This window comes from Psittacula echo (genome assembly GCF_963264785.1).
Source record: "Psittacula echo genome assembly, chromosome: Z".
In the NCBI taxonomy this organism is placed as follows: Eukaryota; Metazoa; Chordata; class Aves; order Psittaciformes; family Psittacidae; genus Psittacula; species Psittacula echo.
The window spans coordinates 98,538,879-98,551,148 of NC_137742.1; the positions used below are offsets into that span (position 1 = coordinate 98,538,879).

Consider the following 12,270-nt stretch of genomic DNA (forward strand, 5'->3'; position numbering starts at 1 on the left):
ACGTCACTCTAAACTGTATTTAAGATTGCAGGTGACTGTGCTAGTAAGATTATAATATGCCACTCATTACAAACAATTGTCAAAGAACTTTTCTCTACTGGAAGCACATCAGGGCACAAAGACATGCCTCACCCAAGAGTGAAGTGTTCAGTTCAAGGCACATCAGTTTCCATGTACTATTCTGAAGGCAATACAATTTCAAGGTGTTTCATTCATAAATCCATGAGCAGTGGGGTCTTGCTCTTGAGTCAACTTCACAGCTACTGATAAAACCTGAACAGCAGCAATGTTTCAAGCATCATTCACTAACTACAGTCCAGTTAATTCTCATGATCTAAACCCACTTAAATTATGCAAAGAAGGTCCCAAATGCTCATAGAAGAGGTGTTGCCTTTACTGTATTGTCATGTTTTCTTCTCTATCCTACATTTGCCTCTATTAAATTAAACAATCACATGTGATTTTATTCGTAAGATGTCATTCATTCTGTGAACGTGAACTTGAATTCTTCTTTAGTAGATTAACCAAGGCTGGGTATGGAAACAGGCCGGTATTTTTTAGATCTCCTCCTTCCTTTCTCTCAAAAGGTTACAGGTATGAACTGCATGAAGTGAAAGACTGCAGGATGTGAAAATGTTTTGTGGTTAAGGTAATTAAATGAAATCTTGCTTAATCAGATCCTAACAATACGTGTAATACCAAGTTCCTAAGCAATGATACATGAATCATTTATACCAAACTCAGCATGGTTTGATGCTAGTTGCATGTTCTTCATTTCACATAAACCCAGATTGAATATGCAGCTAAGAACTCATAGCTGTAACTGAAATTATTGAATATATAGATACACATACAATTACAGGAGCATATATTCTGCTGAATATTTTCAAGAAAAATCTCAGCTTGTTAATTTGGTAATTAACCAAAAGCAATAGTTACTTTTGACCTCTCCTGTGTCTGTAAGTCCCATTTATAAGACAGGAATAATGATAGTATCATCTCACATCCCAGGAGGTTATGAAGACACAGTGTTCAAAATGAACTCATTTATTATAGGGATGAGCACTGTGCAAAAACTCAAAAAGACATGAATAATTCTGAATTTGGACAAGCAGTCACAGAGGGTACAGTAAATAAAGCACAAGAACACAGTGGACATGTAAATAAGAGAAAACACTATACAGCAGATGAGCTAACTTAGCACCATTACCCTCTGCTCTGAAGCAGGCAGCAGGAAAACACAACAGGAGGGAAAGGGAGTATGTGATGAGGTAGTTCTGATCTGAATCAGAATGCAAATGTTTACAGGTTGAATCATGATGCTTCTGCATCTGGCATTTGAGGTTTAGCTTCCAAATCTAGGGAGGATTTCTGAAGCAGCAGTTAATTCTTAATAAGCAGTTTTCAGGCCTCAGATGGGCCTCAGTCTCAGCCAGCCACTTTTTCCAATACCTCTTTTCTCATTCCTTCCCTTCTGTTGGTTTTCTCTTTCTTCTCTACACGCCTTTTGGAAAAGAAACCTGTTCATTTTCTCAGAACTCAGGTAGGAAGTTGTAAGAATACAACTGGATAGAGACAATGTTTTCAACACTGTGTGCAGTCCTGGAGACCCTCATTAAGAAGCTCAGCTCAGAAGCAGATCAGCTTTCAAAAAGAATCAACTGAATGCTATGAGTACAGATATAGGCTCCAAGGGGGCTCTAAAGTGTTCTGCAATTTGAAGGCCTAATGAAGGACTCAGAATAGACCTTGGCAGGACAATATATTCCAATATGTTTTTAAAGAGGTGGCTCCTAACTCTTATTTAAACAATTTACATGACAGGTTCTTTTTGAAGATCTCGGTTGCTGAAAATTTCATTATCAGAGGGGGAGTTCTGAAAAACTTCTCTGTTCTCTCAAAAATTAATTATTTGAGAGACTTTTTCTCCATCTTCAAGCCTAATCAGTTATATATCTCCAAACTAACAGAAGGCATCAGTTTAGGGACCTGGCATCCATCACTGTGCAGAACTGCTTACTGAAAACTGTCAGAAAAATCAGACAAGGGATCTTTTAATATAGATAGAGAATAAGAAAACTGAACAGTGGTTCTGATGGCTTAATAAAACAGATTATGACATTAGTTGAAAGAAACAATCAGGTTTCTCATATCTATTTCCTTTATATTTTATATTCATGTATAATTTAAAATTACGTCTCCATCACAAAGGTGACTGTGAAGCACATCTCAGAATCACTACACAGTCTCTGAGAACCACTATCACAAACAAGGAGAGAAAGTTTCCTTACATACATTTCTTGCGACGTCCACAAAAATGTTGCTTTTGAAACCTTCCATGGTGGTAACCATTCGCTTGAGCATGATGCTTGTGGGAAGTGAGCACTCTGTGATGACCAAAAGAAAAGAATTTGGAATTTGACTCTACTGTGTACCGGTGTACTTTCTCTTCTGCAGTTCGTTTATATAATACGTGAGGATGATGTCCAGCAGGTGATGTGTAGTTGTGCTCCTTTGCTAGCTGCTGAGGTAATGGAGATATAAGGAACTCAATCTTCCGTGTCCTTATCAAACCTGACTAAAAAAAGAAACACCACCATGAATTAGAGAAAAGACTGTTGAAGTTCACAGCTGGAACATGCTAGCTCTTAAAGTGATCTCCCTTTAAAGCCTAAACAAGTTGAAATGTGCGTCCCCAAATTAGATTTACTCAAGGTACAATCGAGATAGCCTTCACAATTAACATATGCATTGTTTCACTTTGGAGATGACCAGGTTTCTTGTTTGATAACACAGAAAACAAGACCTGTGGAGCTGGCAGCAGAGCACCTTCACACAGTACCATGAGCCACTTCATGTGCGTTATTAATCCATTCTTCAGAGTATAGATTTGTTTGTAAGTGTGATTGTGTACAGGATATACAGCCTCACGTAAAAAGAAAACACTTTTGGAAAATGCAACTTCAAATAAGTGCATACATTAGTAAAACAAAATACTTGAACTAAGGTTCAGGTATTTTTCAAAACAAGGTATTACCAGACAGGAAGCCCAGACTCCAGGTTACTCTAAGTGGAAATGTAAGCATACTACAGTGCAGCAGCACAAAGTTGAAGCATGTGAACATTTTAGTACTATTATTCAGAAATCAACTCCCCACAATTTAATCATCATAAATGCAGTTTAAAATTTATGTCCTCCTATAAGAAAAAATTGATCAGTGAAAGCAAATATCTAATTGTTTTCCTCTTTATCCCTGAAAGACAGAAGTAAGTATGGGAAAACTACACTGTAATTTTCACATAGTATCTCTGCATAAAACTGTATATGTGATGAAGTGTTTCCAGGATCAGGGCCAGGGAAATGTGGGTGGCACTGAGGAAGTATTTCCATGCAGCTCATTAATCAGTTATGATTTTATTTCATTTATTGGTTTTGTAAAATATGTTGTAATAAACACTCCTTTTTACCAAGTCAAAGACCAAGAAGTTTCATCAGGTAATTCTATTACATTATATGCATAATACTAGATACAGATTTTTGTTTTGGATCACTGAGACTCTACCATGTGCCAACACTCTCCTGCCAAAACTGACATCTCATGAGGACTACATTATCTCTTATGCTTCAGAAAAATATTTGCAGACAAATGTCAATTGCGAACCATCCTGTCTGATACCTTAAGTCCTCCCAGATCATGATTCCACCTCCTTCCTCAAACAGTATTCTTTGAAAATGCATGTATTGGACATGCATGACCTATTCCCTTCTGAAATGGATGCTTTCCTTTAGCCTAACCTCCTAGGACCAGAACACCAAGGGTATCAGAAGGAGAGCAGTTTGAATGCCTAATGTAAGCACTGTACTCCTTAAGGATTTGTGGAATTTTCTGTACTTTCAGAACTGTTTCCTATGAGGAAAACTCAACAGAAAATGAAAAGCAAATGAAAATAGAAAGTTACATATGAGATATTCACAGCCTTCACTGTTCACTAAACAAATGTTAAAACTGATTTAAAGTCCATTCCAGCAGAAAAGATTTATCAGAGATATACAGGTCCTCAACAGTCTATGGTCATACGTTCTGCCTTTTTCATGGAAATTCACTTATGTCTTTCCAAATCAAAGGTAGCTTTGCAGTACTGTCCAGTAAGCATATTTCCCAAAGGCCTAATAATAGCACCCATAAAATCATACTGTGATCTTAACTTTGTCAAGACATCTCATATGATGAACTGGGAGGGTCTGACTGCCTCCTGAAAAATAATATTAAAACAAGCAGACGATAATTCTTATTAACAATTTGCCCCCTTTCCTTTCTTCATCCCAATTCCAGAATTTTGTATCTCACCTTGTATCTAATTAGTATTCTAAATTAAGGTTAAAATTGCCTCTGTCAATAGGAGACAGGCTTTAAATAACTGACAAGAATTAAACTTTCCTGCTCACTGCAAGAAGTTGGCATATTTCAAACGTCAGATCACATTTGGTTATGACAAAGTACTTTCCTGTAGGGAAGAAGACTAATATTTTAATCCTTATGATGTGTGTCATCACACGATTTAAAAGTGGTTCTGCAAGGCAGTCTTTATCTGCTAGAGTGCACTGATAACTGGGCACTGCTAAACGATTTTTGCTTTTTTGAGATGGAAAAAAAAATGTAGTGAATCTGGTTTTTATTTTCCTATTTTAAAGGTTTCCACATCTAAAATTATTCCTGTAGGATTCATTCTGTAAATGATTCAAACCATATGGAACAAAGGCTTTTCTACACTTTCCTGTAAGAAACTGTCCCTGATGTACATGAAGTTTCAGTCCCAATGTAATTTCTATATTTAGCATTATAAGGGTGGATTGAGAATCTGGGACACACACAAACTGAATTCTGGGCCCTGCACCACATGTGTATTACCTTTACATAGGCTGCAGCTGACTGGGTGCCTTTCAAATGTATTCACTTTTTTTCTTTTTCAGCAGAAATGACCCTAAATCTCCACTAAGACTTCTTTCCTTTGGGTTTTACATGAAAGACATCCTCCAAATTGAAAAATGTTGTGAGAACGAAAGATACCTTCTTTTTGATAACATCTAATTTTATGAAGTTGTCAAGAAGAAAGGGTAAGTACCACAGAGCAGTCTGGACACTCATTCAACCACAGACCATTTTGCATTTCTTCTAGGTATGGGATGGTTTCAAGGATTCATATTAAAATAATCTCTAGGGTAATTCCACAGTAATGCTGAGAATGCTCACCTGGGTTCTGAGAAAGATGCAGTCCTTCAGATTACTGCAAAGGGGGTAGCTGGGCAACAATTGACAGATACTTTTCTTGTAGGTTCTTGAGTTGGAGCCTTAGGCGAAGAAAAGTAGCCTATGGCTGTTGTTATGTTGGCTGGAAACTATGCCAGCTGAGAAACACTAGAGCCCAAAGGCAGGATACTAGCACTGAATAACTCTAGCACTCTAACTTTAAACTGCCAAGGAATTCCAGGTTCTTGAAAGCCAGATTGTAGCTACTCTGTACTCCTGGGCAGTGTAAGTGTTAAAGAAAAAAGGGTGGTGGTGATGGTGTTTCTGGGAATGTTTTCTACAAATACATGAAATATAATTGTGAGTTAGATGCACTATGTTTATCCAGCTCAAATACTTCAGTAGAAGAACAAATACTGTCAAAACTGTCATGGAAATTTATGCATTAGGTTTCCTACTGCCAGCATAGCTTGAAGTATACATGTGATTTTCCTTGGATCAGAATTCAATGATATCTTTCCATTAACTTTGATGGGTTTGGGACTCAACAAGGAGAGGGTCAGGTAGGTCAAAACTCCATTTTTATTTCAGATTCTCCGCAATTAAAACACCATGAGAGGAAGCAGGATGACAAAATCTGACATTCTTATAAGTCTAGACAACACAGCATGAAAAAGACCAGGGACTTCTGTCTATTCCCTCTCTCTCCCACTGTGGCTATCACTAATAATAGCACTAATTGTGAGAATATGGTGGGAAGGAAAGCCCAAGAGATTGCTCAGTTGGAATTTGCTGTTGTCTTGTTTTCCCTTCACAACACACATTTGCTACCCTTCTGTAAGGGATATTCCATGCCATTAGAAAGTAAACAGCAAGACATACGTTGATCTGTGTGGTTAGCAAATAATTCCGAATCAATAAACTAGAGGAACTTGCAGTTTGTTTGCAGAAAAGTTGGGAAGAGATGAGAAGCCAACATTCTTCCCACCTGCTATTTGTTATGAAATGTTTGTTTAGCTGCGGCCTAAAGGAATTTTCAGATCCAATACCTCTTAGCGAAATTCCTCAGTATCAGGATGTTATCACCAAGGTAAGGCACTTGTTCTATTTTCTTGGTGTGTTTCAAAAGGAAGAATCTCAAAATGGAATTTAGACATGAGAAATGATAATACCTGTTCCATTATTTTTTTTAATTGAAGTTACATTATAACTGAAAAATAATAATTTTTGAAACCACTGAAATTTTATTTTAGCTATGCAAAACCAGGTAAATCTTCCATATGGAACAGTTTTGCATCACACTAACATGTCAGTTTCTAACAGGTCTCATTGGTCTCTTCCTGGAACAGCATTAAGGCTGCTCCCATTTGTCTCCCCCTGTGTTCTTAGACTCTGAGTGAAGCCATTGGCAGCTCACCAGCCTGTAAACAGTGCATTTTGAGGCTTCAGCATCTCCAAAAAACAGACCCTTCATAATAACACAGCAGTAACACTGAGGGAAGTATTTTCAGAACTTACGTTTCTTGCCTACAGTTTCTTGTCTAAGTTTTGAAATAGTAGATAACCCCTTGCTCTAAACTACAAGAGTCTCATGAGTTTGGGTTCTTTGCACACACGACATTTTCATTGCATACTAATTAAATTAGAGGCAACAGCTTGGTCATATGCACATTAAAATTATGGAAGTTTCATAAACCAGATTCAAATAATGAGGTAAGAAGCATAATGAAATGAAACTAAGAATCAAAACGTATAAATGAACTGTAGTGTCTCTTCTAAACATAACCACTTCATACTGACTGATGCGGAGTTAAGTTACAGTTTGTTCAATGACAGGAGTATCTCAACTAAATAAAGTGCTAAAAGGTTTGCATGTGTTGTCTAAGGAACACTACTTATATCCAGAATGCTTTATTCAGTGTTATGAGCGTATACGTAAAATTAAGGGTTAAAACCCCACTGTATCTTAATCGAGAGCAGCTAAAACAGCCAAATAAATCAATTAAGCCTACACGATTAGATGGGTATGCATGGGATGGATTATTCATCAGCGTCTGTAGTGACAGGACAAGGGGTAACGGGTTCAAACTTAAACAGGGGAAGTTTAGATTGGATATAAGGAAGAACTTCTTTACTGAGAGGGTGGTGAGGCACTGGAATGGGTTGCCCAGGGAGGCTGTGAATGCTTCATCCTTGGGAGTGTTCAAGGCCAGGTTGGATGAGGCCTTGGGTGGCATGGTTTAGTGTGAGGTGTCCCTGCCCATGCAGAGGGGTTGGAACTAGATGATCTTAAAGTTCTTTCCAACCCTAACTATTCTATGTACTCAAGATAAAAAATCTCTTAAAAGGAAAAGTTAGATGTCTTTTCACACCCATTACAATAGTGCCAAATATTCATGCAAATTTTTAAAAGACATGACAAAAGGCCAACTGAAATTGGCATAAAGCTTTCCAGAGATTTCAGTGGACATTGATCCAAGACTTCTGTTGTGTTATTTCGCAACTGTTCAGGTCCTAAAACCCACAAATCATTGATTCAACCACATCTTAACAAGAGGTACAGCATGTAAAGTACACTGACATAAAGTACAGATTTTAGTTCTGCTTAAAACAAATAAAAACATAAATTAAGAACTTCCTCAAAATATAAAGAAGAACAGATGACAAAAGAACTATGGTTGCTGGTTACTTAAAATTATCTGAGGTCAAATATGCCTATATGTCTAGTATTCACATCACAATATTGTTGGGACTGTCTCATGTCACAGCATATTGGAGTCTTTTCTCATTCACTTTGCAGTGAAAACTCATGGAATTATCTCAGCCACAATTCATTTTAATCAAAGTCAAACTCTTATTTTCTGCCCTGATGTACTTCTAAGTCTCTGGCACTTTAGCACCTCAAAACAAACACAAAAGACCTATCTCTGCCACCAGAGAACTCCCTTGCTGGAGCAGAGACTCCCCTAGCTCAGACATGATACCTGTGGTTTTTGTCTGCCAGACCATTTGCCATACTGGAATAAAGAGCATCTTAGAAGCAGAAAGACGGTATGATGGAGATTCAGAGAACATGAAGCTATTCACACACCTTAGAGCTACCTGACTGTCCTGGTTTAAGCCAATAGCCAGAAGTTGCCTTCAGGCCCAGACTGGCCTCTAGAACTGGGCAGATGTCAGTTTTCAAATACCAACATACTGCACCATGTGTTAGAAGAAGGGAAAGGTCTCTGTGTATTTCCAGTATCTCATCAGATTCCACCACAGTCTGATAGGGAGATAAGGCCCTTCTGTCAGGCTGTATAAGCCTACATGGTAGTCCCTTCAGAAAGTACAGAAATTATCGCCTCATTTGCAATCAGCCCTGCTTTCATTCTGGACATGATCCAAGGCAGCAGGTATCATATAATCATAGAATGGTCTGGGCTAGAAATGATCATGCAGTTCCAGCCCCCTTCTATGGGCAGGGACACCTCACACTAGACCATATCACCCAAGGCTCTGTTCAGCCTGGCCTCTAACACTGCCTGGAAAAGAGCATTTATCACTTCTTTGGGCAACCTGTTCCAGTGCCTCACCACCCTCACAGTAAAGAAATTCTGTCTTGTATCTAACCTGAACTTCCCCTGTTTAAACCTGTTACCCCTTGTCCTATCACTACAGCTCCCAATGAAGAAAGAGTCCCTCTGCAGCATCCTTGTAGGCTCCCCAGCTCAAGCACAGCATAACATTTATATGTCTGCGTGGTAATTTGCAACATCTAGCTCAGTCTAGGAGCTTGGAGAATAGTGACAGTGATTTCAGATCCATTTTAAATGCACACTCAAGAAATCCATGTGGAGATGGCAGCTCCCATGTGTACACCAGCAGCCTGACACAAAATCCTGACAAGACAGCAGGAAAAGTGCCAGCTGTTTAGAATGGGATTTGGATCAAGCCTTAAAAATGGGGTAAAGATAAGAGTTTTCTCACACATGCCAAGGAATCCAGGAAGAATAAAGTTAAGTTTGCCGACATTCATTTTATGGATTCCTCTTTCCTCCAAAGCAAGGATATTCAATCAATACTAGCACAAAGCTGTTCAAAGCAATTCCACATCATGCAAGCAGTCTAAATAAATCATTGCTTCTTTAGAGAATGTGTAATGAAGTAGATCACCTCTACTAGTAGATGGGTTAAGTTGGTAGTCTGAGAAATATGTAAGACTATAACCTTATTACAATCATAAGCAAGACTACTTCCAAGAATTATAGCCAGCAGTATAGTACAGCCTGACCTGGAATTGTAGATACATGGTATCACTAACTGCCTTTTTGAGAGATGGGTTATTGAGCACCTCTCAGGTTAGGGTCAAAAAGTCAGTGCTCTGGAAAATATAATCAAAATAAGCAAATTAAGATGTGAAGTTTGGTAGAAAAAATGACAAGGAACATATCTGGTAAAACAGAAAGAAGGAACAGAATTGCAGAAAGTGTTGCTGAGGTGAAAGATATCTTTACCCTCGGGAAGCATCATGAGCAAATGGCCAAACCAATGGCAGTAAATCATGGCAATTAGAGAAGTTCATTCCCTCTCTGCTACAACCTACAGCCCCTTTTCTGAGGGGTAACTGTGAAGGGGACAGCAGCAGCTAATAGAGCTGAGGCATATTTTGCCTCTAGATGCTGTTTCTGTCCCCCTCAGAAGGGCACTTCACACAGATGAAGCACTGGGTAAATTCAACAAGATTCTGAATCCCAGTGACAATGGACATGATCCACAATTCTCCAACAAGAGGTGAAAAGTCTGGACCTTAAGCCCATACACAGACTGTGAAATAAATTACTTTCAAAGAGTGTTAAGCACCCAGGAGCTCCCATTGAGCTGAACATTGTCTCTCCAAGCATTTCCAGAGGGCATTTTTACCAATTTGGGAAAGAAAATGTTCTGGGAAACTAGTGAGAATGGACTCTCATGAGGTTTCCAATAATACACATGTATTATTGAAGTCAAGAAATCCCACGAGTAAAACTCAGAGCATGTTCATTTTTGATCATATCCCAAACCAGGCAGCACAAAGGCCTGTGAACACACTAAGTGAAAGAGAGAATTTAGCTAAACTTTAAACCCCTAGCTTTTATATTGTCCAAAGAAATTCACCCATCCTTCAGAGACGTATCAAGTCTGTACACAGGCAGTTACTGATGGCTACCCCAGAGTCAGGGAAGTACAAATGTAATGCTTTATTGGACTGGGTCCTTGGCTGATGAGAATAACCTCAGCAGACCTTTACTGATTTTCATAGATTGGAATATCTGGCTCTGTATCACAGCAAATGTTTAGGTTAAGTTAGTGGCCTTTATACACACTAGAATATTTTTATTGTGAAGGAAGCATTAGAATCACTGGTTGCCTACTCTGACTTGAGAACTGTACAGGAGATCACATTTTTCTTTAGATTCTTAGTGACTTACAAGAAGTATTCAATTTATTCCCTTTTCTAATACAATATAGATTCTTTGCAAATGCAAAATGTGAAGAGCTCTTCACAATATACCATTTTATTATCTGCAGATCTGACAGAAGGAGAGCATGATGTTTAAATTGCCAGTTTGAGTTAGTCATGAAAGACTACTCTGTTTGGCTGCTCAAAAGAAGTGTTATGCAGAACATTCAGCAATTATTAAAACAAGGTAACAAAATTGCATGTCTTTAATTATTCCTATATGAACAAAGACAGTGTTATCTCTGAATAGTGCCTTTGTATTTCTGCAGTTGACTGAACTTGTTTTAAACATCTTTATGCAGCCCTCTGTCAACATATGGCAAATAAGGAAATATTCGTATTTGTTCCTCCACTTAAGGTAATTGAACCAGTCACATTGGTATTTAAATATATTAAATTGGTATTTATTGCAGAGTAATGAGATATTCTAGAACTAACACAAATTTGATTGCTTTGCCACAGATTAAATACTTGCTTGTCAGTACGTGAGCTCCCTCATTTCTCATGTTTTGAGGGGTTTTGGGGGGTTTTTTGGGTCTTTTTGTTTTGTTTTTTAAACAGAAATAAGCATGATAAAGGAACAGAAGAAAAATACTAATGTAAACTACAATATTATGACAGTAATTATACACTAATAATATTTAAGTTCCAAAGGTTTATCAAGTTGCACTGAAGATCACTTCCCTAATGATTCTAGCAGTATGGTTCTTTGACTTGCTATAAGGTTGCTATACTGCAATTGCTAATTGCTATAAAGCAATTAGCTAAAACCAATAGCTCAAATTTAGGCTTGGTAGCTGTACAAGCACTTGGGTATGGCCTGTTTAAGCAAATCCCTGCAACTGTAAGATAAAATCTGGATACTTTATTAGTTATGACAGTTCTGAAATCTATCACAAAGCAAACAGGAAACAGCAGGAGTGTTTTATGAATGCATTTATGCTTCACTTTTCCTAAGAAAAAAGGCAGCCCACTATTTGTCATGTGCTGGTTTACAGCTGATTAGTTACTTACAGTACATCAAGAATAACAGAAGCTGACTTCAGAAGGTAGTTTAGTTAGTCCTCTAATCGAGCATCTCATGCAACTCAGTGCACAGCTTGAGGGAACCCTTAAAATGTGAGAGGAGGTGTATCCTTTGGAAATTTTGAAGCACAGAAAATGCAGCCCTTTCTGTCCTCTCAATTTGTGTAACAGCACAAAATAAAAGCACCATTCATGTTCCTCTTAAATCTCTGAATGTGATTTTGAGATGCCTAGATCTTTAACAGACCTTTGGACAGGGCAGAATTTCACCCTAAGGATGGTTTGCTATGATTAGGTGCAGTGAGAATGTTCTGGCAAGATTCTCCTCCTTCTCTGTGTACACCTAATCGATAATGTGTGGATGGAATTCAAATGTACTAGTATTCTAGGGAAAGCACATGCCTTCTTAATGAACCTTCTGCTCCTCTAGTTGTGATAAACGCAAAACCAGTAAGATTAGGGCACAGTGACACAGAAAATGAACAGCTTAAAAAAAAAGCAACTGATGAT

General features: G+C 38.1%; 1 protein-coding gene across 2 annotated transcripts in view; it reads right to left on the reverse strand.

Annotated features, from left to right (window-relative positions):
- ADAMTS18 (ADAM metallopeptidase with thrombospondin type 1 motif 18) overlaps window positions 1-12,270 on the reverse strand; it is a gene marked incomplete at both ends in the record, with an annotated part of 73,985 nt that overhangs the window by 43,173 nt on the left and 18,542 nt on the right. For both annotated transcript variants that reach the window (XM_080637774.1, XM_080637773.1), the window contains one exon: window positions 2,296-2,578. In XM_080637774.1, coding sequence (XP_080493900.1) covers window positions 2,296-2,578 — 283 coding nt within the window. The remainder of the gene's footprint in view (window positions 1-2,295; window positions 2,579-12,270) is intronic.